General features: G+C 58.6%; 1 protein-coding gene across 7 annotated transcripts in view; it reads right to left on the reverse strand.

Annotated features, from left to right (window-relative positions):
• Positions 1-937: 937 nt before the first annotated feature.
• ATP11A (ATPase phospholipid transporting 11A) overlaps positions 938-25,026 on the reverse strand; it is a 102,216-nt gene continuing 78,127 nt past the window's right edge. For 2 of the 7 annotated variants that reach the window (XM_070471386.1, XM_070471387.1), the window contains exons 19-31: positions 23,617-23,868; positions 22,390-22,564; positions 20,562-20,664; positions 20,177-20,322; positions 19,588-19,647; positions 18,991-19,118; positions 16,960-17,095; positions 16,500-16,523; positions 11,915-11,980; positions 11,213-11,316; positions 9,033-9,198; positions 5,060-5,163; positions 938-4,326 (exon numbers count right to left, since the gene is read on the reverse strand). In XM_070471386.1, coding sequence (XP_070327487.1) covers positions 5,071-5,163; positions 9,033-9,198; positions 11,213-11,316; positions 11,915-11,980; positions 16,500-16,523; positions 16,960-17,095; positions 18,991-19,118; positions 19,588-19,647; positions 20,177-20,322; positions 20,562-20,664; positions 22,390-22,564; positions 23,617-23,868 — 1,453 coding nt within the window. In that variant the 3' untranslated portion in view covers positions 938-4,326; positions 5,060-5,070. Of the gene's footprint in view, positions 4,327-5,059; positions 5,164-7,345; positions 7,433-9,032; positions 9,199-11,212; positions 11,317-11,914; positions 11,981-16,499; positions 16,524-16,959; positions 17,096-18,990; positions 19,119-19,587; positions 19,648-20,176; positions 20,323-20,561; positions 20,665-22,389; positions 22,565-23,616; positions 23,869-25,026 lie in introns of those variants that run through there. The other 5 variants (XM_070471388.1, XM_070471389.1, XM_070471390.1 and 2 more) reach the window with 5 other exon arrangements.

The following is a 25,026-nucleotide window of genomic DNA, read 5'->3' on the forward strand; positions in this document are numbered from 1 at the left end:
AGCTGTGTTCACATGCACACTGGTGGGAGCCGGCTGTTCACACCCGCACAGCCTCGGGCCGGGGTGCCCTCACTCACTTGAAAGGCAAGCATTTTTCTCCTAGCTGCCAGGGTCAGCGTGGCCACAGGTCCCTGTCACCCGAGGCAGGTGTGGATGCTGGATCCCGGCAGACAGCACACCTGGGACCCGACTCACCTGCGGCATCTACTTCCTGTAGACTGGCGTGCTGGCCGCTGTGTGGTCTGTGACAGCCAAGGTCGCCCACTCGGGGTGAGTTACTTGCCCTTGCTTTGTGGTCTGGGAGCCGGGAAAAAGCCCCCAGTTTTAGAATTGTGCCCGGTGAAGCCAGAGGCCTTCTGAGGGACCCGTCAGCCTTGAAGGGGCCACCCTGCCCCAGCCCAGCAAGGCCCTTTCTCAGGGTCCACCCTGGTCCCCCAAATGAGTCAGAATCCCAGGAATGAGACTGTGAGGATCTGAGTGTGTGGGGGTCAGTTTTCAGAGACAGGAAGTACAGGGGTGGCAGGGGCCAGCAGACGAAGGGGGCAGGGCTGGGGGGGCAGAGCAGCTGGGCCCCGTGCCAGGGGGCCTCTCGGGGCCTGGAGGAACCCGCTGGGGCAGGGCAGGACCCTCTCCAAACTGCCCGGGAGCCCTGGGGGGTGGGGGCCGGGGTTTGGACTAGAGGAGGAGCGGAGGAGACCCCGGGGGGCGGGTCTGGCGGACAGTCGGGGGGCAGCGCTGAGTGTCCTGCTCTGTGCCCTCCGCCCTGGCGGTGCAGGTGTGGGCCGAGGCCACCCCACCCCACACGATCCTGAGAGGCTGCTCCCCTGGCTTCATCCCCAACAGAAACACTCGCTGGAAGAGTGTTTACCCGGCAGCTCGTCTTAGCAGAAACTCAATACCAACTTCCATGATCTTTTTAATTTATAAAGAGACTAAATCAGAACTTTTTCTTCTTTATTGCAAGCAGATTCAGGTCTCCTGCCTAGATATTCTGCAGAAAAGTCCAATCATAATTAATGTTATGAAGATATACTTTATCTACAGAAATAAAAAACAGTAGCATACAAAATAAATTTTACAGAAATTTAAGATTTGGTTTAATTCACCATTTAATTTTTCAAAGCAGATTAATAAATTATCAATTAAACATTACTGTTCAGAGGTTGATTTATTATCTTAAACACACCTACTATATTCAATAATTTAAAAATAAATTCCAGTATTTATGATGACAATACCTATAGATACATTTGTGTTAAATATATTTTCGAAGATTCTCTTTTATCACATTACATAATGAATGAACATTTTAAACAGCAATGCAGACGCACATAATTTTAAGTCAGAGACAATATATGCATATTAAAATTCTGTATATTTTGATAAGGTAAAAAATAAAGCTATATAAACTGATCTTTAGATTTTTTCTGCAAAAGTAGAATCACACTTTAATAATGCTCCGACACATCTTCATTAAAGCTTTGTTTATAGACATCAAAATGATTCTCACCCCCATTCACCTACCCTTTAACTTATTAAAAAAAAAACAGAATGAATGCATTTGCCAGATGACATTTTTCCTGTTTTTAAAGTTAGAAATGGGAAACTTCCAAAAGAAAGTGCATACCAAGCTGTTACACTGAGTTGTTAAATAAATACCATTAATTAAGATAAGCAGAAGTGGTTGTATTAGGTTATTCATAATCAGTGCAAAACAGATGAACTTAGTGGTTTTAAAGAAAAAGGCCGGAAACTTCCCTTAGGTTGCCCTGAACTTTTGGTTGATGCCCATGAATTTAAGAATAGTTAAACTGTGTGCGAGGCATTGCTGTGTTCAAGCTGCAAAGTCTCACAAGGCTACTAGGCGGCTGCGACCTGTCGCTGCGGAAGCTCCGCCCCCAGCGAGCCTCTTGGGCCGCGCCTCTGGGGGTCGTTTGGTCTATGTTGGGAGTTAAGGGCACGGGAATGGGCTGACTGGGGTTCTAACAGGAGTGGCCGAGAGGGCATCTCCTCTCCCAGCCGGGATGTGGCCGCAGCTGGGAGGGTCTGGCGGTGGTCCCGAGGGCGGGTCTCCTCCGGTGGCGTGGCCGGAGCTACAGGGCCCACAGGCAGCTAGCTCAGGGGGGTGGCGTGGGGGTCGGGAACCAGACATCCAGACCAACGGGGGAGATAACATGGTTATTGTGCAGCTGTAAGATTTTCAAAACTAAGGAAGATGCTTAAATTACTTGCTCTAAGGTCAGTTTAAGGCAAGTAAGCACTGCCCACCGCCAGGTGGGAGTCGCATTGTCTTGTCTGAAATGTCCCTTCCCTGGTTCCCCGTCCCTCCCTGGCTTCTGGTCTCAGGCCCCTGGTCCATCTCACATTTTCAGGCGCAGTCACTGAGGAACTTCCCAAACAATTTTAAGAAGACGTACTGGGGCGCGTAATGGTCAGTAACTGTCCTAAGGAGGCTTGAATTATCCGAGGTAAGTGATAACCGTCTGGATACAGGCAGAAAGGAGACAGCGAATCGTCAAGAAGCTCCTATTTTAAGGCTGAAGGATAGAAACTAAAAACTAAACAAAAAGCAGATGAAATTGCAATGAATGGTGAAGAAAGAGCAGAGCAAATGATCAGACTCTATGCCTTGTAACTACTCGCTACTGCCAAAACAGGTGCAGAGAATAAAGTCAAATCTGAAAATTCACATTCATCAGATATTGAGACATTCAGCCAAAACGTTCATCAGAATTTAAATGTAAAGTGGCCAAAATGTCTCCAACTTAAAAAATAAAAGCTTTAAAAACATACTTTAAAAATTAGATATGGTACGTTAACAAATAAAGGAATAAAAGAGATATAAACAGCTATGAAAATACTTCAGTGCAAAGGCAATTTTAAGATCTCTAAAAAAATACATTACAAAGAATTTGTTAACTAAACATACAGAGAATCTGCCCCCCACAGGTATGACATTTATACCCATTTTAGGCTCTTAAAAACGGCTGTAAAAACGCACACGCCGCTGTTTGCAGGGTCTAGTGTGGGCCACACGCAGGCCGCGGGCGTGAGGAGCAGCGAGAGGGGCGGGCCCTCGGGACGACGCCCCCACCCCGGCCTCGCCCCGCTCTTTGGTAAGCGTGTGTTGCCTGCTTCCTCCGCGCCACTTGGGTGCCCTGTTCCTGCGGTCAGCTCCTCCCCTCGTTCAGATCAGGCTCACAGGTGAGCACTACGCCAGCGAACCACGCGGTCTGGGCGACGCGGGGCGGGCCCCGGCGGGCTCAGCACCCGGCCTCGGTCCGCAGGGCATCCAGCGGGGGCAGCGCTTACTTCCGGGTGACCCTCCCCTAAAACGCCGTCAGTGTACCTTCTGAAGTTTGGACCTCAAACTGAAATGTTTTCCTTACGGACCGTTAAGGCTACGTCGAACGGTTATTTCTAGAAACGGAGATTTCGTTACAGGAGAGCGACAGGGTTTACCGCGCAGCTGCCTGCGGGCGGCGGCATTGCTCTTGGGTTTCCCGGGGCGCCCCGGCGACCCTGAGCCCGGCGCGGAAATGGGGGCCCACGCGCCCGAGAGGCCGCTCCCCGTGGGGGTCTGAGCACCGCAGCAGAGGCCGGCCCCCGGCACCTAGACCCCACGCGTCCCCGCAAACCCCGAAACACCCTTCCCACAACAGCAAACCGCGCCTGCGCCCTCGGAGCGGGAAGGGGCACCTCTCAGAACCTGTGCTTTACCGGCCAGGCCCCCCTAGAGGCAGCGGGGGACAGAGCGGGGCTCACCGAGCACGCGGGCAGTACCTCCCCCGGAGGGGCGGGGTCGGGCCACACTCGCCCTGCGGTCAGCGTCACCACGCGCAGGTTCGGACGGCAGCCGTGGACCGGGCGGGGGGCCGGTCCTGGGGTGTCCGCGGGCCGCTTCGAAAGCAGAGGTGCTGGGCTTGGGAGGACGGAGCAGACCGGACCCCCGCCTGCGAGGCTTGGCCATGCTCCCCGGAGGTCCTGGTGTGGTGGCCGTGCCTGGAGCGGACCGAGACCCCCGAGCAGAAGTCCTCCCGTCGCCACGGGGCCGGGGAGGGTAGCGGGCTCGTGCGTGTCCTTCCCGGTCGCCACTCGGGGACGCCTGTCCCGTCTTCCTGCTCCCCCGGCCGCAAGAGCAGCACACGCCACGCGGCCCTTTGCGGCGGGACCCTTGCATGTGGCCGCTCCTGGGGCCGAGGGTGGGAGAGACGGAGCAGGAGGGGCCCCGCGTTCCCTGCCTTCCAGGGCGCTGCCCGGGGCTGGAGACTACAGAGAAGCAAGTGGGTAACTCCCCAGAGGTGGTCCTGACACGGAGCGCGAGGTCTGCGGAAACAGAAAGGACAGAGTCAGTCCCGGGACCCTGCGCGGACCGTGTCCAACGCCCGTCGGAACCCAGCGCAGCCGCGGCCCTCGCTGCCCTGGCAGGGGCGCCCCCGAGCATAGCTGGGCCAGACACAGGGCGGCATGTGAACCATCCGTCCCCTCCTCGCGTCCAGAGTCCCGCAGAAGGTGTGTAAACACGAGGCCCCTCCCCGGGCCCCAGGCTGAGTGCGGCTCCTCCCACCGCGCATCTCGCTGGACCGCTCCGGCCGCGGAGGCCCAGGTGGTCAGACTGGATGGGCAGGGAGGGGGAAGCCGGCCCGGAGATGCCCGCTCTGGATGCTGAAGGCGCAGCTGGACGCCTGCCCCGGCCTGGCTCAGATCCCCTTGTTTATTCCAAAAGGGGGTCTCTCCGGGAGGACCTCTCAGGTGGAGCCACGCCCACCACCGCGGATGAGAATGAAGGCCGTGTTTCGGGAGCCGAAGGACGCTGTGGGCCTGCGCACCGCACAGGTGTGTGTGCACGCACGCTCGCACGCGTGCCTGGGTGTGCACCGCAGGCAGCCCCAGGTGGCCGGCCTCTCCGGTGGGCCACTTACCGGGGACGGACCCCACGTGTGGGCAAGTCTCTGCCACCGTGAACCTAACAAACGGCACCGCACGGCGCAGCTCTGGAGGAAACCCGCGCGGTCCACAAGTGAGCACAGCACACGGGCTGCCCGCGGGCGGCCGTTACCTATCCTCTGGCTACTCGCGCCTCGGCCGGGGCTCGCGGTCCGTCAGCAGCGGCCGGTCGGGGCTCGGCGCGGCGTCGGCCGGGGCTGGGCGGCTCGGGCTCCTCTGCAAGGCGAGGACAGACACTGAGCCCGCGCCGCACGCCCAGCTCCGCGGGGATGCCGAGGGGTACGCGTGCGGGGAGGCCCGGCTCTCAGCGCAAGAGCGGCGATGGTCGGGGCGCGGGGCCCGGGGCTGACGGCCCTGCCACTCACCCCGACCGTCCGGAAAGGGCACTGCTCCTGAGGGCACGCAGGCCCCAGCGAGGAGCTCTGCACCGGCCACTCTGTCTGCCTGTCCCTCTGTCTGCACCTGCCTGTCCGTCTGCCTGTCCCTCTGTCTGCACCTGCCTGTCCGTCTGTTCCTGCCTGTCCCTGTGTGCCTGTTTGTTCTCCTGCCTGTCCACCTGCCTTCCTGTCCCCTGTCTTTCTGTCCGTCTGTTCCTGCCTGTCTCTGTCTGCCTGTCTGCCCCTCTATCTGCACCTGCCTGTCTCTGTCTGTCAGCCTGCCTTCCTGCCCCTCTGTATGTATCTGCCTGTCCATCTGTTCCTGCCTGTCCCTGTCTGTCTGTCTGCCTGTCCCTGTCTGCACCTGCCTCTCCCTGCGTCCCTGTCTACCCGCCTGCCTGTCTGTCCCTCTGTCCCTGTGTGCCTGCCTGGCCCTGTCCCTTGGCCCCATCTCCAGTCAAACAAAAGAATCCTGGCCTGAAGCTAGAATCCGGAGGTTGGGGCGTGGCAGGGCCGCAGCCAGCGGGTTGGGCGTTTCTAGTCCGAACACTGAGGCTTTGTAGTCAAGTGGCAGGAGTTTCTCAGTGCCTCGGAAGAAGGCAGCTGCAGGAGCTGGAGAAGCGCAGGGCGGAGGTGCAGGTGCCCTGGCTAGGCGCGAGGGGCAGAGGGCGAGGCAAAGCAGACTAGCGCGGGCGGTGGCTCTTTTCGGGAAGCACACACAGCTGTGCGTGCACACGGGTGTGGACAGAATACACGCACATGTATATATAGATGCCATACATGTGTACGTACACACCCATGTTTACATGTGAGACCTGGTGGCCTCTGTGGTTATCATTTTAACTGGACAGATGAAAAGAAAAAGCCACCCATCTCAAATGCAGCATGTTCCATGGAAGCACTAGCCAAGGGTTTGTTCCTCCAAAGGTTTGCCGAAATTGTCTGGTTTTGCAGCAGCACCGCATGGACCCCGTGTGAGTTGAGCAGTGGCTCCAGGCACCCCTGGCACACCTTGCCGCCACAGCCGCGGCCACGGACACACGGAGCTCAGAGCCCTGCGCCAAGCAGCAGAGTCTGGCTTCTGCAAAGGCTCAGAAGCAAACCAGCTCTCAATACACCCCATCAATTGTCAGACGATTTATTTTTAGCCCAGAGTTGGCATGATTTAACCGGTTTCACAAGCACCTCCTGTGACTTATTAAAATGTTCCTAATAATTTCATCCTAAATGTTTTCAAGTGCATAAACATAATATTATGTAGTTTATTCTAATAAATTCTGATGCACCAGATTAGAAAAATTTTGATTGCCACTAATTACTTGAACTTAAAAGATGAACAATTATTAAAAGAAAAAAAAGGCCTTTTTTTTTTCTTTGCTTTAGGCATTTTCCTATTAAGCAAGCTGCCTGGTAAAGCAGTAATGTGTGCCCAGTATGGGGACACACAAGTGGGGCATCAGGACACAGATGACTGAGAACAGATAAGTGTGTCCTTGAAGCCTTGGCTCCAGGTGAGAAGCCTCCATCCTGGGCAGCGGCCACAGAAAACGGTGTGACGTGACCGCTCAGTGCCCCTGAGAGAGCCACAGATGCTGTTTAAGGCACAGGTGGAGTCTGTTTCTAAAAACAATCAGATATTTTTACAAAGATAAGAGGGACTTTGGTGAGACAGTTGGCCCCAAACACACCTGTCCCATCCACAGGCCAGGGGCCCGGCCTGAGGCTGCCTCTCCCCGGGCTGTGGTCCCGCCAGTCCTGTGGGCCCCACGAGGGACAGGGAGGACTGCCTCTGGGCTCTAGGGCAAGGCCGGCGCTGACCCAGGAGCGGCCCCTGCCGCGCGGAGACAGGACCGGCCTCACGGCTGCCACCCGGCCAGGAAGGCCAGCGCGGCTGCGTGGGTGGAGATGGCCGGCGCCCGCGGCCCCGGAGGGCCTGTGTGTGCGGCTCCCGAGCTTAACCGTCAGCCCTCTGTGGTCCTCCGATCAAGTCCCAAACATGCAGAAAGACAGAAAAGCGTCACCTTGTTCCGTTAGAAAGTCAGACTGCTGGAAGTCTGAGAAAGCATAAAGACGGTGGGCTGCTCGACAGAAAGGCACTGGTTCCTAGTCTGCCGGTCCCAGAGGTCAGAGGTCAGAAGTCAGGAGGCCATGCACATCGTTAAACAAGATTTGGGCAAAGAGGCCGGAAGATGAAAGGAACCAGGGAGGGAAGAGACAAGAAAAGCCAGTGAGTTGGGGGCCGTGCCCGGAGTCCCTGCGGCCACAGGAGACGTGGGCACGGTGGCCCCTGAGGTCCAGCCCAGCCTGGTGGAAACCTCCCGTGTGCTCCCGCGGGCCCTTCCCTGGGATGGCCTGAGATCACGGAGCAGCTCTTGTGAAGTTGCTGGTCGGGGGCGGCTCTAAGCCCTCTGTGCCCCCTGGTTGGGCACCCCGGGCAGCATCTGAGATCAGCCCCGGGGGTCTGAGAGCTCGCCCACCTGACCAGTCACCTCTGGGGGCGGCCAGTGCGGTGACGGATGCTCTACCCCACAGCCGGCCGCAGCGGTTGAGGACTAAGACCAGAGGGCCCTGCGTTCCCCAAAGGGGCTCAGTCCCAGGATGGGGGGCGGTGCCCTCGCCTGCGGTCACCTGCCCTCCTGTCACTCACACCTGCACGCCCCGCCCTCCTGTCACTCACACCTGCATTAGCACCTGGTGCTGCAGGTGGGCCAGGCATCCTGCAGGACGGCCTGCTTCAGCCTCTGCCTCTCAGAGCATCCCTCCTCCTCCCCGAGGGTGCACAGCAGGACAGGGGGGAAGGGTGCGGGGAGAGGGGTGCCGGGTCACAGAGTGGAGGGGTGCGGGATCACGGGGGGAGGGGTCACATGGGGGAGGGAGTGTGGGGTCACAGGGGGAGGGGGTTCAGGGTGAGGAGGTATAGGGTCACAGGGGTGAAGGGTGTGGGGTCACAGGGGGAGAGGGTGTGTGGGGTGAGGGGGTGAAGGGTCACAGGCGTGAGTAGGTGTGGGATCACAGGGGAGAGGGTGTGTGGGTGAGGAGGTGAGGGGGTCACAGGGGTAAAGAGGTGGGGGATGTCCGCTCCCCGAGAGCTCTCTAGAAGCTCCAGGTCACATCTCTGTTTGAAGGCTGGCCTGGGCATCCTTAGCATCTCACCCATCTCCTGAATCCAGAGTTCAGCTTGTTGGAGTCCCCTCGGGAGCACAGAAACAACAGCCCTACCTACTCAGGACCAGAATTCCCCATAATGAGCGCTCAAGTCCGAGCCACACTTCCTCCCTAGAAATAAAGCGACTTTACCTTCGGAGTAAGGATTAATTAAAAAAACCTGTTTAGGTTCACACAAAATAATGTGCCTTTTGTATTGGCTTAATCTTTTTCCTCTTAATCTTTTCCTTATTTCAGGGGCTAGCTGACCAAGTCTAAGCACTGGACATTCAGTTCAGGTGTAAAATCACGTGTCACTGTGGAATTCACTAGTAACACTGGACAGACCACCTTTCCTGCCGCCTCCCTGGTGCCCCCCCGCCCCCCCCCGCAGTGCGCCCAGGGCTGCAGCGCCCCGGCTGCTGGCCCCCGCCACGGTGCCCCCAGCTGCGTTCCCCCCTGCCCCCGCCGTGACCCACCACGCCCCCCCCGAACCCATGCCCCCAGAGCTGCAGCCCCCCCCCCCCGACCCCGTGCCCCGGCCACGCCCCGCCCCCCTGGTACCTGCACTCGTTCCGTGGCGCTGGGCCACAGCTGCCTGCACAGCACCTTCTTGAGGACGTCGGGCAGCAGGCTGACGGTGACCAGCAGGACGATGGCCAGCCAGGCGGGGCCGCTGGACAACATCTGTATGAACACGTAGTACATCCTTTGATAACTGAGGAAGGGCCTGCAGTATCCAGGGAAAGAAAAGCACAGCATGATGGCCAATGAGGAGCCGGCGGAGACCCCCGAGTCCCGCACAGAGGGCCGTCTGCCCTGGGGGGTCCACGTCCATCTCTGACGGTCACGGTCCACCCGCTGCTCTCACCACCAGGTCACCAGGGGGGCGCCCCCCCACAGCGCTGCGTGACTTTGCCCTGAAGGCTGGTTAGCGTGTGTGAGAAAAGGAGGGCGGAGTCTGTGAGGTCATTCCAAGGGGGGAACAAGCCCCAGAAGTTCAGCTTCAGAACAGCAGGAAAGACTTTTAAACATGAAACAGGGGGTTTTGCTCAATACCTATTAATAAAGAGAAGATCGTGTTCTCATCAGCAGAATGGCTAAACACAAGCTTATGCCAAAATAATTTTTTAAAATTTCTATAAAACTACAGAGAATGAAATGACTTCCCTGCCAGGTAGGCCAGGAATGCCTTTGGAGACGGGCAGTGAAGTGAAAGTAACAGTCAGTCCTGTCTGACTCTGTGTGACCCCATGGACTGTAACCCGCCTGGCTCCTCTGTCCATGGGATTCTCCAGGCAAGGATACTGGAGTGGGTAGCCATTCCCTTCTCCAGAGGATCTTCCCGACCCAGGAATCTAAACCTGGTTCTCCTGCATCGCAGGCAGATTCTTTACCGTCTGAGCCACCTGGGAAGCCTTAGAATTTGGCAGTGACCGCACTAAACTTGAGTCTCACAGCTTCACGCTCCGAAGTGTCCAGGCCCAGGAGCTGGCCAGGAGGTTTCTGGGGAGGCTTTCTCTTACACAGCCGCTTGGAAAGCTCACTGGAGCCACAGGGATCTCTGGCCAGGAGTGGGGTGGCCAAAAATCCACCAAGAGCTGGTCTGGCTTTCCCGACATGCAATGCGTGGACTGGCCACCGGGGGTTGGCAATGGAGCAGCCGCAGGGTGGACTGGCGTCCACGCAGCAGTGTCCACGCAGGAACCAGATGGACCAGGGGCCTCTCCCAGGGCTGGGGGCTGCCTGCCCTTCCCCTCAAGCCCTGCTCAGTAGTGGGGAGGCCAGGTGGCCGGGACACTGCTTCTGGCCTCAGGTCTGGGCGGGCCTGGGGCCTGGCTCACTGCCCCCAGCGGCAGCCCCGCTCAGGATGTGCTGCGCCTCACAGGTGGGGTGGGGGGGGGGGGAATCACAGGAGCCCCTGCCCGTGTGTGACAGGTGGGAACAAGCGCCCAGGGGCCAGGCGGACATGCCCGCCTGTGACGTGACCCAGGGGAAGGGCTGAGGAGCATGGCGGGCCCCAGGGCTGTGAGGGATGAGGAGGAGCTCCCAGGCTGGCCACTTAGACGGGACGCCCCGGGCAGAAGGGACGGCGCAGGCGCCCCGGGCAGAAGGGACTGTGCGGGCGGAGGTGCGCTTGTGGCCAACGCAGCCGCTGCCCGTCAGGACTGACCACCGTGTCCGTCTCTGTCCACCGCCAGGCGCACGTTCAGCCGGCAACACGGGGACCTGGGCTCTGCGGCGCCCCCGTTTAAAGTCTTCCATGGCATCCTAACGGTCTCCGGGGGAGCCTTCCTGCCGGGCCTGCCTCGGGGCCCTTGAGTGCAGGGCTCCCTTCCTTAGGAACGACTCTGCCTCAGCCCAGGGCCAGCGGCCCAGAGCACGCACAGGACGAGGTCAGTGCTTTTCTCCCAAGTTTCTGTTTAAATAACAGCTTTTCTGGAGAAGCCGTCCCCGACCTCTGATCGGTCCCTTCCTGGAGGGTTTGGTCTGTTCGTCCCCCGACTCACTCATGATGCAGCATGTCTCCCTCACTGAGAACCTGGGGGAGGGGGCAGAGACCACCCCGCCTCGTCCCCGCGGGCCCCTGGGCCCTGGCGTGAAGCCCTCCTGCACACAGCGGGCACGCAGCCTGCACCCGCACACGGGAACGCGGTGGTATGGAACGTGAGTTTTCAGGCCTCGGTGAAAGACACTGCAGGACCAGTGCTGTAACGGTGACTGAAAAATCATCAAGTCCGTACCAGATGACGCCTCCCCAGAGGAGGGAAAAGACGACATAGAACAGCAGCGACCCCCAGATGACAAAGTGGTTTATCCAGGTCCAGTAGTGGGTGTCCAGAGCCAGCTGAGGACAGACAAGGCGGTTAGCAGCGGGGCCACGCACGCGTGTCGGCGTGGGCCCGGGGAGGGGAGCTGGGGGGAACAGGAAGCAGAAACGAAGCCCTAACTTCAGCCAGAGCGTCTACAGGGGCCTGTGCGGGAGAAACGCACCTGCCTTCCAGAGGACGGCTCCCCAGGCCCACCCTGCCCGAAAGTGCCCAGATCCCGGGGTGGGCACGCCGCCTGCTGGAGACGCCACTCCCCAGCACAGGCTCTGGGACTTCTGCCTCACTCTCTGACCCAGGCTGGTAGGATTTGGGACCTTTGTGAAGATAGGCCGCGAAGAGTCTGACTTGACTTTAAAAATGAGCTCAGCTTCCCACAATACATTCATCTGTTTTGGTTAAACGGTGCTTTGACTATAATGGGGGCTGCTTGCCACGTAGAAGCAGTCTAATTCCAGTCCTTTCACAGAAAAGGCTGTGGAATTTCCCTCCTCCCCTGCTGTGTGTTTCTGAGCTCGCCCCTCGGGGCCGAGGACACGGTAGCAGCGGGGTGGGGACCCTGGGGTCACCGGGCGGCTGACCGTGCCTGGAGGAAGCACATGCGCTCAGGGATGGTACCTTCAGGGTGACTGTGAACACCATTGCCGTGAACACCAGGGTCCCAAACGTCCAGTTTCCAAACACCTGTGGAGAGAAAGTCCAGTCACCTCTTGTTAACACAGACTGCCTCTTTCACACTCAACACAAGTGCCTGAGCACCCCACCCACCCACCGCCAACTCGTCCAGCCCGAGACGCGGGGACCTCCTGGTGTCACTGCAATGGGGGTGGGCCGCACCCAGGCCCCCGGCCCCCGGCCCCAGCAGCGTCCGTGGGCACCCAGTCCTCCCTGCAGGCCGCCCCGAGCCTCCCCCTCGGTGCCCCACGAGCCGGACGGGACACCGGGAGCTGGCGTCTCGGTGGGCACGGCACCCACTCTACTCCTCCGGCCCGTGTTTCGTGCAGACGAGACCTTCAGCCCATCGCCCCACCCAACTCACTCTGCGTGGCCGAAGCGAGCCTTAGGGGAGTGCGTCTGTCCTCTTTCCAACTCACAGCCCTGGGTTGGAGGGTCCGGACAACAGACCATGGTGGCACCCTCCTGGGGCGGCATCACCAGGGGGGCCCGTGGGACTCACAGAAGGGGAGTGGGGGAGACAGGATGGAACTGCACGGAGGCCAGGGCGGGCCCGCGGCCGGAGCCCTGGACACAGAGCACGGCCCCTCACGGCCCCAGAGAGACGCGGCTCGGCCCACGGGAAGCGCGCACGTCATTCCGGGAGACAACGCGGTTCCGGTCCACAGACACAGACACAAGCAGGAGGAAACACGGGACACGGAGAGTCTATCCTGGGGACAAACCAGCCTCTGGGACGTGATACTTCACAGGAGCTGGCTGACCCAATTCTGGCTTCTCAGATCTGTGAGCTGGGCCTCTCAGAAAGAGCTCCTACTCTGCCTTGAGCAAACCCAGAGCCGCAAGCCACAAAGCAGGAGAAGCTGGAACCGTGGTTAGTCCTCAACCAAAGAAACATCCCTGCAGGCAGCTCACTTCAGGTGAGTGTGTGCGCGGCCGGTCTGTGATACGTTTAGTGAGACAGAATCTGCTTAGAGAATATTCTAGAAGAAAAACCGAAGCATTTGGACTTTTGTAGGAAACGGACCTAAGGCCCCTCATCACTTGATTCTTCACTTCATCATCGTGATCAAAACTGGGCTCAGTGGCTCTCGCCACAGGGGCGTCTGTCCCGAGCTGGGGGCCACCTGCCATGTCTGGGGACATTGGTGGACGGGGGTCACTGGCCTCCAGCAGGCAGGCGCCGGGGGTCTGGATGGCACCCCACGGCGACGTGCCCAGGCCGGGATCCGCCCAAAGCAACGCTCTGTGTTCAAGGCTTAACGCTGGGGGCAGGAAGCCAGGTCAGGCGGGCCGCGCTGGGCACGCCCAGCAGGTGCAGGAGGACGTGGCGCCTGTGTCCTTTCCCCTGAAGCTGCCGTTTTCAGCCAAAAGCAGAGAGGCGGCAGCTCTGAACCCCCCGGGACCTTCAGCTGGGTAGGCAGGAGCCCCGGGGCTGGCCATCTGCCTCCTTACGCCCCAGGCCCCCGAGTCTGCCACCCCTGCTGGGCGGGAACCCCAAGATCCCTTAAAACATCAGAGAACAGCATGCGTGGGCCTGGGGACAATGCAGGGTGCGGCCGTCCTGGCTCACGGGGACGCGGCCACATAACGCTCCAGGAGCTCCTCCAGGCTTCCTTACCTGCGGGAGAGCCCGGGCTGAGATACTGAAACCGTCCACCCTCGTTTCTACGCTCTTTAGCGGGGGCTTCACTGGGGTCCAAGCCCCTCTCTCAAAGGGTCGTCCGAGGAGGGGACTCTTCCCAAGTGAGGTCAGTTCCCCAGTCCCCAGTGACGCCCTACGTCTGGTCTGATTTCCGACAGTAACATTGTGTCCCTGTGGGGAGCATCACACGGGGTGACACTGTCATCACACAGGGGGTCCCCGTGGGGGCTCCAGGAACACCGGGGCCGCGTGGGAGGATAAGGGGGCGGCTCTGGCCCCCACAGCCCCCACAAGCGGTCCCGGTTTAATCCCTCCTCTTCACACTCTTTTCCTCTGAGACTGAGCACTCTGCAGGGAATTTCCCAGACTGATTCAGTTCTTACAGATAAGACGATTCCACGACAGCACATCCTGTGTTTCCTGAAGGTCGCAGTCGCAGGAACGTCTGTCACACTCGGAGGAGCGTTTTATCACACGCACAGGACCGTCTGTCACACTCGGAGGGCCGTCTACTAAATGTCTATCACGCTCCCTTCACGTGCAAACTCGGACCCGTGTGGAGCCTCGGGTAGCCCTGTGTTCAGCCCGCCAGGCAGGGCAGGAGGCCGGCTCTCGGAACTTCCTGGCTTCTATTACTGCCCATCTGCCCAGGAATGCCCCGCTGTTCAACTGCAGTCACATCACTGTCTTCTCCTCTCATCTGCAAGACAGCGTGGCTCTTGTCTGTGAGGAAAGGACTCCAAACTTGAATTTCTGTCTCAAAGGTCGTCACCAATTCTATCGTCCTTTCGACAGATCCACGAACATTCCCGAGTCGACAGAGGTCTCAGCGGTCACCTCCTGACCGTCCCACCAGCAAGAGGTGGGCCCCTTGGAAGGGCGGCTGCAAGGCTGCCGTCACGGAGCACCCGCTGCCCGAGACTGAAGGCGCCACCGGCCACCCGAGGCTGTGCTGGACTCACAGCTCGTCTGCAGCTTGGTTTGAATGACACAGAACCAGCTGATAACATGTTCTCAGTTCTGTGAGCCAGCCAACACTCCCACCCGCCGGACACACAGGAATCATCTAAGAGTCAGCAGTCTGGAAGAAGACGCCACGTCTGGGTCCTGAGTCCGACCACGGACGCCGTGGGCACTCAGCCCTGGGCCTCTGCGTTCCTGGGGACACAGGCCCGCCCTGGGCCGGCGGGCATTGCGCCGCTTAGCACTGGTCTCGCTCTCATGCCTCTGAGTCTTTAGGTTGCTCACGGTCCCAAGCACCTGGGACCCGAGGCCCAGCTGTGGACCAATGCCCGCGTCCAGCACCTTGCTTTGCAGGACTGTCCTGCCGGCTGCTTGCTGACACTACTGGGAGTCTCGGGAGCGTCTCCCGTGACAGGCAGTGCATGACCCGTGCGGGTTCTGTCCCCTGGGGCCTCAGAGCTCGGGGTCCCTGACGACTGGGGGCCTCTCTACCTCCGTCTCCCTTCCTGTCATCATTCCAGGTTCTAACCAACACTTTTGTCCAAGATCAGCCGAGCAAAGGTACTCAGCTTCAAGGTGCGGGGGAAGGTGCTTGAGAATCTCAGGAAAGACCCTCTGGACGCTGGGATCCAGGTCCTGGAGTGGCTCAGCGCACCCTCGGGAGAGAGAGGCAGAGAAATAGGAACCAGCAGAAGCCCTGGCTCACAGGAAGGACCTCAAAACCACGCGGGCCGGTACCTCTGACCACAGAGCAGCCAGGCGACACATGGCCCCCACACAGGTCTGCATGCGAGGCTGCCCAGCGACCCACATCCATGTCCAGGGTGTGTGTCCTGCCCACACACACACACCCACCATCTGTGGGCTTGAGGGGCAGGGCTCACGTCACCTCCTGGCGTGAGAGCCGGGCTCTTCAGCAGGCTCGTGGACTAAACACGCACCCGGGCTTGCTCTAACTCCCCACCATCACCCCCTGTCTGCCTGAGCATCCGTCTCCTCGACTTTAACTCCAGGAAACCGTCCAGCTGGAGGGGCGATGGCAGGGGGCGAGGGTGATGCCCGGAACCGGGACCTCGGTGCTCGGGACACGGAGTCTGAGCTCTGCAAGATGCACACGGGTACGTGCTCATTGCTGGACCCGGGGAGAGCCCCGTGAAGACGCGAAGAGATGGAGACAGTGCGAGTCAGCCCCCCCACCGCTGGCGGCACCCGAGAGCCACTCAGCTAAAAGTCTCTAAAAATGGGAAGATTTCCGAAAATTCCAGTAAGGCTCTGAAAAACCCTCAATTTAGTAAACGCTGGCTTAAGTTACAATGAGAGACAACAGCCCTTTTCAGCCACGAGAAAAAAGAAACAGAGAAATTGACGGGCAAACAAGTTGCCCGGGACACACAGCAAGACTCAGAACTTCAGGCCAAACACGCAGAGGCAGAGATGGGCAGAGAGAGGCGCCCCATCCATCAGGATGAGCAGGCGACCCCTGCTCAAAGCCCCGTTCTGCTTTGTTGACCCCGGGACACTGGATTGGAAGCAGGACGCCCAGGGCCGCGGCCTCCTGACTCTCCAGGCAGCGAGGGGCCGGCCACGGTCAGAGCATCCCCCACCCCACCCCGGCTGCGCCCGCCTGTGCCCCTTCCTACTTATTTAGGGCAAGGGAAGACCACACAGACCCAGTCAAACGTCGTTGACACGGCGGGCGATCCTGGCACGGAAATCCAGGGATGGCTGCCAGCAAAAGCGACCCAGGTGGGCACACACGCTCTCTGGGCCGACCTTGCTCCTACGGACACGGGGGGGCTGGCTAACAGCATTTCTACTGACAAAGCACACAGGGGGGGTCACACTGGAAAATATTTTCGAGAAATATTTTATTCGGAATGCACTCCAGAAACACAGAGGACACGCTCACAGATGTCTTACCATGTGCGTGTTGGTGGTCGCTATCTGAGAGTGGGGAGGAAGTGCGGCAGAGGAGAAAAGAAGATACAAATAAAACACCCCCAGAGACTGTGCGGGGCCCAGAGAGCTGAGTGTCTATCGGAAGCTACACATCGCTAAGGAAACGGAACATAAGCTAAGGACGTGAACAGATGCTACAGGGGGTTAAATACCAAAATATTTCCCAAATTAAATAAGCCATGTCTGGATGACCGAGTTGGACCCCTAGATAAATGACTGACGGTGAACTATAAGCTATAAAGGTTGGACCCGCCTGCCCCGAGAAGGGTGTCCCTGCAGCCGGCAGAGCCCCGCCGTTGGGTCCGCTCCACCTGCGGCAGACACCCAGACGCCGACCCCGCCGGCCGTGCCAAGCCTGGGCCATCCCGAGCTTCACCCCAGAACCCGCAGCCCTGTCACTGCGGCCCAGCCCCACACGAACCTGCCCATTGCTGGTCACAGTCGTGTTTTCAAACATGAAGTAAGCACCGAAGAAAAACACCAGCGCGTCGAACAAGCCTAAGAGCGTCCAGTAGATGAACACGCGCCAGTGCAGGAGCGCGTTCTTGGCGATGTCCCTGAGGGAGCAGAGGTGGGGACACGTGAGCGTCCGGGGGCCCCGACCCACTGAGGGCCCCGAGACAGCAGGGCCAGGGGCCGGGCGGCGGCAGGAGGGCGAGGCCCGACCGACACCCGCTCGGCCGAGCTCCAGAGGGGGCCTGGGGCAGCCCGACCACGTCCACGGCCTCCCGGTCCCCGCCCGTCTGTCCCGCTGTCAGCAGACCCCGTCTCCGCCCGCCCGCTGACCGGCACGCGCTGTGAGCCCACGGCCTCCCGGTCCCCGCCCGTCTGTCCAGCTGTCAGCAGACCCCGTCTCCGCCCGCCCGCTGACCGGCACGCGCTGTGAGCCCACAGGCTTCCCGGTCCCCGCCCGTCTGTCCAGCCGTCAGCAGACCCCGTCTCTGCCTGCCCGCTGACCAGCACGCGCTGTGAGCCCGCAGGCTTCCCGGTCCCCGCCCGTCTGTCCAGCTGTCAGCAGACCCTGTCTCTGCCTGCCCGCTGACCAGCGCGCGCTGTGAGCCCACGGGCTTCCCGGTCCCTGCCCGTCTGTCCAGCTGTCAGCAGACCCCTGTTCCCCCCCACCCACTGACCAGCACACACCGTGAGCTGCGGAGCTGAGGGGGGTGCAGGTGGGCCTGAGGCCTGCACACGTGCTCAGGCCACACGTCACACTGCCTGCCACTGCTCTCAAGACCACACCTGGCCCCGGGAAAGCCTTGGGGCGGCTCACAGCACGCAGCTGTCCTAGCTGAAGCCACCAAGGTCGGAGCACGGAGCACGGGGCGACCGTGCAGTGTGACGGGAAGGTCCCAGCTGACACAGGAGCGGCCAGCAGACACTCGCTTGCGCTCGCTGGCAGCACAGGCAAGCTGCTTTTCAGACGTACTCCCCAGGGACCGTCCTGGACCATCCCTGTTAGGACGCTTTATTCCTCAGAGTGGACTGGGAGACCCCCATGGGCAGAAAGAGGGTGGGGTCCACACTCCTGTTTCCAGAAGTAAGGACACAGGGTGTGAGGCACCATGGCACCGGCCAGGGACGACGCGGGAGGGGAGCTGTGTGGTGTCGGGACCCAGGTGTGACCTGTCCCGTGCTTCCGCAGGTCAGTCAGATGTCCTCACGGGGGACTCCGGATAAAACCTCCAGGGAGCCTCTCTACTATTTCTTACAACCACATGCTGAGTGGCTCAGTTGCGTCCAACCCTTTGCAACCCCATGGACTGTAGCCCGCCAGGCTCCTCTGTCCGTGGGATTCTCCAGGCAAGGACACTGAGTGGGTTGCCATGCCCTCCTCCAGGGGATCTTCCTGACCCAGGGATGGAACCCAGGTCTCCTGCTTTGCAGGCGGATTCTTTACCACTGAGCCACCGGGAAGCCACAACCACATGTGCGTCTAAAATGTTCTGGAAATAACATGTCTGATTTAAAAAGCCACAGTAATGGCAGCACACTGTGTGGCCAGAGATTCTGGGGTGCAGTTCTAAAATAGCAGAAGAATCTTTTCCTTGTTATAAGAAAGACTTCTCAGCAGAAAAGTGCACCCTGAGATCAGCTCTGTTAACTTTCTTTCTCCCTGAATGGAACCTACTTGACTCTGCCAGGATCCACCAGGGCCGGGGGGGTGGACACTGTCACCCCAAGTTCTTTCACAAGGATCACAGGGAAACACAAACTGGCTTAACGTCCTCGTTTCAAATGCAGCGTGAACCCTAAGTTTGGAGATTCACTTAAGCCACACTGCCTCCCGTGTGAAGTGAAGAACCTTCTGGGGAAGCGTGTGTGTCGGCTAACTTTGGATGGTCTGGGGTTTTTTTTTTTTGTTTGTTTGTTTCTGGTCTTTAAGTACTTCCACCAGGCATGATCTGCAGGTGCCCGGTCCTTTTCGGCATCCACGGCGCGGAGCCCTCGGTACCTGTAGAGGGCAGGGTCCCTCTTGAGCGTGTCCGTGGCGACGTGCTGCTCCATCAGGCTGTACAGCAGGATGGGGAGGGAGGTGAAGCTGATGTTGTAGAGAGTCAGGTAGGCAGTGTCATACAGAGTCTGCAGGGCCGAGACGCGCGTGAGAACAGCGCCCCGGCACCTCGGTGAGGTTTTTGGGGAATTTGTTTAAACATGCACACGTATTTTTCCTCTGGAGAGGCCCACAAACTCGAGAATTCTCAAATGCACACAGAGCCACTCTTCTATAGAGACTGAGGGGCCAGGATGTTTTTCAAAGCATCATGATGTTAGCTGGTCAGGATAAACATCATGGCTGACTCCCGCCCCCACCCCGGTCCTGCCACTGCAAACTTGCAGCAACAAAAAGCTGCGTGAAAGTTTGCAATTCGATCGCCATCTTCAGGCTTCAGTTTTCTCCAGTCTGGCTGCTTCAGGTGAAAGCAGGTCAGTAGTGGGATGGAGGTCACCTGGCCTGCACGCCCCACCGTCCACCCTCCGCCCACCACAGACACACTCGGGGAGAGCGGGTGAGACTCAGGGGAGCTCGACCTCAGGCCTGATGACTCACCTGCTGTGAAAATCCACAGAAGAACTGGTATAAAAACTGAGGGAAAATGAAGCAGACATTCTGAAAGATAAGCCACATGCCTGTTAGTTTAAGGGCGCAGTGTAAGGGGTGTCACTGGGTTCCTAAGAGGCTGGCCTGAGACACACTCCACCCCGGCAAAGCGCCCCTCATCCTCCAAGATGGGCAACGACTCTAAAACTCCTCTCTCACTTCAGGGGCCCCCATGGTGCAGCTGGGACCAGGCCGGTCTCCCCGAGATCAGAGCAAAGGGGAACTCCTAACAGAAATGAGGAGGCACCTTGGGTGTCAGCATAGACAGGGAAGAATCAAACTGCATAATGAAGGAAGAACTAGTTCAAGGAAGGTGAAAGAACGGCCCTTCCTCAACCTATTACAGTGTGGCTCCCGATGGTTCTACATTCAGTTCTGAGAGAAGAGGGATGGGCGCCTCCTCCTGGGAATCCTCCCATGGACCCCTTCCTTCCACTTGAGGACAAGTCACCCCCATAGCCTCGGGGCATCACGGCCGGCCTTCCATCCAACCCATTACACACCCCGAGACGGTGAGACGAGCAGAGAGCCTTCCTACCTTATAAAAGAAGTATTGCACAAGCTCGGATATTCGAATATAGTAAAAATGCCCGTGAACAAGCAGCATCTTCTTTAAATGCTTAAACTTGGGTATTGCGTAGTCACTGTTCCTTGCAGCCTGACGACCTTCCTTCCCAATGACGCCTACAAGAGGGAGCGCACGCGCCCAATCAGCCCTCCTCTGCCCTCGAAGGTGGACACGGGGACCAGCAAAGCGGGGTTAGACTGAGCCGTTACTGTGGGCTTCCAGCCCTGAACGCTCTGCGTCACAGGCGTGCCCTAAACGTGCGTCTGAATCCTATGGTCCTGCCTTTTCTGTGTCCCCCCGGGTCCGGCTGAGGGACAAACTGTGAGGGGCAGGGGGTTTGAGCCCAGGGGCTTACCGATGCCAACGTGGGCCTCCAGGATCATGCTGACATCATTTGCGCCATCGCCGATCGCCAAGGTGATAGGGTGCTCTTTCGACAACTTGATTAACTTAACAATCTGGAAAAGAAGTGAATGAAGACTTTGTCATCTCTGTTTTATTTTTGCAAAGGTCATCCACTAACTAGGCAGAAATGACAAAGACGTCAAAGTTTGTCAAGGAAAATGAAACAACTGTTTAGAGTGAATTATTTATTATATGCAGTGCATTTTATCCATACAGGATAAAGTCTTTTTCATGTTAAAAGCGAAACACACTTAAGCAGAAGCAGCTGAGAAATGATCGCAATGAGATGAGCTGAGCAGGCTGAGGGGGAGGCTGAGGACAGAGACAAGAAACCCATGGACCCATTTTCAGGGGCTGCCCCACTCACTTAAATGTGGGGGAGACAGATTTAAATACAGGTGGGGGCAGTGTGTGAACGCTGCACTCCGTTAGAAGATGGTGCTATGCCAAGTTGCCTTGTATCAAGCATCTATTTTTAAAATAAGCTGTTCTTTCAACTTTCAAATTTGTCATGTGTGCAAAACCAAATCTGACAGCTCAATGCAATAATTTCCAAATTTTTAGTCTGTTTCTTTACAGTCTTTTTCCCCCCTATTTATGTGTATAAGTATAATGTTCCATGATGCAAGACAGAAGAGATGAGGGAAAAACTATGGCTTGTCTTCTTGATTCAAGGCTGAAACACTAATTGGTATCAAACTTTGAGAAGTCACTTAAGAACCCAAAAGGTAACATGTGAAGACAAAACAGTACCCTTTGTTCCAGTCCGGACATCACTACACAAGGTTGGATGCAGCTCGAGGGCACGCCTGGGCCGACGGCAGCCCCGACCCCAGCACGCCTGAGCCTCCTGCAGCCCTGCCCCCCAGCATGCCTGAGCCTCCTGCAGCCCCGCCCCCAGCACGCCTGGGCCCCCTGCAGCCCCGCCCCCAGCACGCCTGAGCCTCCTGCAGCCCCGCCCCCAGCACGCCTGGGCCCCCTGCAGCCCCGCCCCCAGCACGCCTGGGCCTCCCTCAGCCCCGCCCCAAGCACACCTGAGCCTCCTGCAGCCCCGCCCCCAGCACGCCTGAGCCTTCTGCAGCCCTGCCCCCCAGCATGCCTGAGCCTTCTGCAGCCCTGCCCCCCCAGCACGCCTGGGCCTCCCTCAGCCCCGCCCCAAGCACACCTGAGCCTCCTGCAGCCCCACCCCAGCACACCTGGGCCCCCTCCAGCCCTGCCCCCCAGCATGCCTGAGCCTTCTGCAGCCCCGCCCCCCCCCAGCAGGCCTGAGCCTTCTGCAGCCCCGCCCCCAGCACACCTGGGCCCCCTGTAGCCCCGCCCCCAGCACACCTGAGCCTTCTGCAGCCCTGCCCCCCCAGCACACCTGAGCCTCCCTCAGCCCCACCCCAGCACACCTGGGCCCCCTGCCGCCCCGCCCCCAGCACACCTGGACCCCCTGCAGCCCCGCCCCCAGCACACCTGGACCCCCTGCAGCCCCGCCCCCAGCACACCTGGGCCCCCTGCAGCCCCGCCCCCAGCACGCCTGGGCCCCCTGCAGCCCCGCCCCCAGCACGCCTGGGCCCCCTGCAGCCCCGCCCCCAGCACACCTGGGCCCCCTGCAGCCCCGCCCCCAGCACACCTGGGCCCCCGGCAGCCCCGCCCCCAGCACGCCTGGGCCCCCTGCAGCCCCAACCCCAGCACACCTGGGCCCCCTGCAGCCCCGCCCCCAGCCCACCTGGGCCCCCTGCAGCCCCGACCCCAGCACGCCTGGGCCCCCTGCAGCCCCGCCCCCAGCACACCTGGGCCTTCTGCAGCGGGGCCATCCTGCAGCAGAGCACGGCGCTGCAGTTCCGGCAGATGTCCAGGAACAACTCGCGGTAGTTGCTGGAGCTCCCATCCTCCCGAGGCTTCATGATCAAGGACAGCGCGGCTCCGTCGATGATTAAACCGTAGTCCTGCATGTCGGCGGACAGTCTGTCAGGTCACAGAAACCAGAAATGTCTCTCAGTAACCAAGTCCAGAGATTCAAGGAGACTGGCTACTCCGGGGGATACCTATCGATGCTACAAATTCAGGAACAAGGATTAAGAAAGTGGGTTTTCTAGTTTTGTCAATAATAAGACAGTCTAGACTCGTGGCTGCAAGACCTTTGACTACATTTTAAAATTAAATGTGAACTTAATGTTTTCATTTCACTGGGACAAAGTAAACAACAGTTATAACTGTGGATTCCTGGGCAGCCTGCAGTACAACAGCAGGAGAGCATCTACCCTGCCATCCGAAGAGATGGGCCTCTCCTCCCGACCCCCAGGCCACCTCAGCCCCGCAGTCCTGACGGCCGCTGGTAACTCCTTGCTACTCTACCTGTCTTGGGAAGAACGTGGTCATGATACTTCTCTTTGCTGGGTTTCAAAATTACAAGGAACATCTCTAAGCCCCCAAAAGAATTCTGCAGACCAGGTAAATGGCAATAGCTTTGTACTATTTATGAATGAATAATTTTAAATTCGTATATGACTAGAGAGCCCCCTTTGCTTTTCCTAAGTTAACGAAAATTTAAGTTCAAATGAAGTCTAATCTCAGATTGTGCATCTAAGACCAGCAAGGACAACGTTAAAAAATGTGAATTAATTGGTGAACATTCTTGGAAAAAACAACTCTTGGGTATACACCGTTTTATCTTACTTGACAAACGACCATGTGTCATTGTCCCCCCACCCCTACTCATAGTGCAGCCCCCAAGTGTCGCAGAAATTGGTGGGCACAATGTTGTGTAAATCAAGGAATCAAGCCTCTCTGTATCCTTTGTCAGCAGTCTGCAAGTGAACATGGGCGCGCACACACATACTCTCTACGCAAAAAGACACATCACAGCTGCTGAAAAGACAAGGCTCTGGTCTGGATCCCGACCACGAGATGCTGGCAGAGGCCAGAGGACAGAACCGTGTCTGCCCAGGGGAGTGCGGGCCGCCGCCCTGCCCGTGGAGGCCACCCCGCCGCCGCCCGCGGCCCGGACGCCCGCCTACCCCGAGAAGCTGTCCCGGGTGAGGCTGGCGCTGCAGCGCAGCACTGTCTTGCTCAGCTCGAAGAGCACGTCGTGCAGGGTCTGCTCCTCCAGCCGCTTGGTGGTGACCTCGAGCAGCTGCGTGCCCCTGCGGAAGAGCTTGCAGGCGTAGCAGGCGGCGGCCGCCGTCTCCATCTTGTCGCCCGTGAGCACCCACACCTTGATGCCCGCCTTCTGCAGCGCCTCGATGGTATCAGCCGCCTTCTCCTGCAGCCTAGGCAGGGGGCACGACACACCTTCATCAGCACGGACCAGAAAACCAAGCCGGAGAAGTCCAAGGACTTGGGGTCTGCTACCCCGTCTTCATTTTCACCCCCAAGTTAAAAAGCACCCTGGTGCTGACCTGTGATTTACTGTAAAGGACCTGGAGCTATTCCCAGGCAGCTCAGATGGCGAAGAATCTGCCTGCAACACCCCAGGTTCGACCCCTGTGTCAGGAAGATCCCCTGGAGAAGGAAACAGCTAGCCACTCAGGTATCCTTGCCTGGAGAATCCCATGGACAGAGGAGCCTGGCGGGCTACAGTCCACGGGGTTGCAAAGAGTTGGATATGACTGAGCAACTAGCACTTTGACTTTCACTTTTCACATTAGCTTTTTACAACAAAACGCTTCCTGATACCAGATAATCCATGGGGATGAATATTAAGGAGCAAAATGGCATCTGCCAAGCACACGATTCTCTGTCTGGCTAGACTTGCTGCTCACAGAAGATTCTGGGCAATTATAAGGAGGACCCTCAGAAACACCAACCGAGAAAAGTCAGAACCAGGAAACAGGGCCTGGCAAAGAGGGGACGCTCACCCCCTTTCTGAGAAAAGTCAGAACCAGGAAACAGGGCCTGGCAAAGAGGGGACGCCCACCCCCTTTCTGAGAAAAGTCAGAACCAGGAAACAGGGCCTGGCAAAGTGGGGACGGCAACAGCCCCTTTTTTTGCAATAAATGTCCTCCTTTGCTCCTGTCAACTGGAGACCAAGGTTCCCTGGAACGTAACAAGAGGAGGCCACACCGTCCTTGGGACGGCATGGTGGACCAGGCTTCCTTGGCGTCAGACGCATGAGGAAGCCACTTGTCTGGAGGTTGCCTTTGCCCGAAACCACAGGGGAGGACTGGAAGAGGACGACCCTGTCTATCTAGAAAGAGAACCAAAAGCTGAGGTTCCACAACGATGGGATAAGGCACCTCTTGAAACTGTCAAGGCTGTCCGCCATCCATGGAAGCTGGCACAAAGCCGTGCCCCCCTTCGGTGGAAGTCGGAGCCGGGAAAGAGGGCTGCGCAAAGTCAGGGTCTTAGACGCCCTTCTGTGAAGAGTCGAGGTATCAGGGCTGTGCATGTTGTACGGCCGACCTTATGAAAGAAGTCATTAACATGGG

Source organism: Odocoileus virginianus, chromosome 8 (genome assembly GCF_023699985.2).
Source record: "Odocoileus virginianus isolate 20LAN1187 ecotype Illinois chromosome 8, Ovbor_1.2, whole genome shotgun sequence".
In the NCBI taxonomy this organism is placed as follows: Eukaryota; Metazoa; Chordata; class Mammalia; order Artiodactyla; family Cervidae; genus Odocoileus; species Odocoileus virginianus.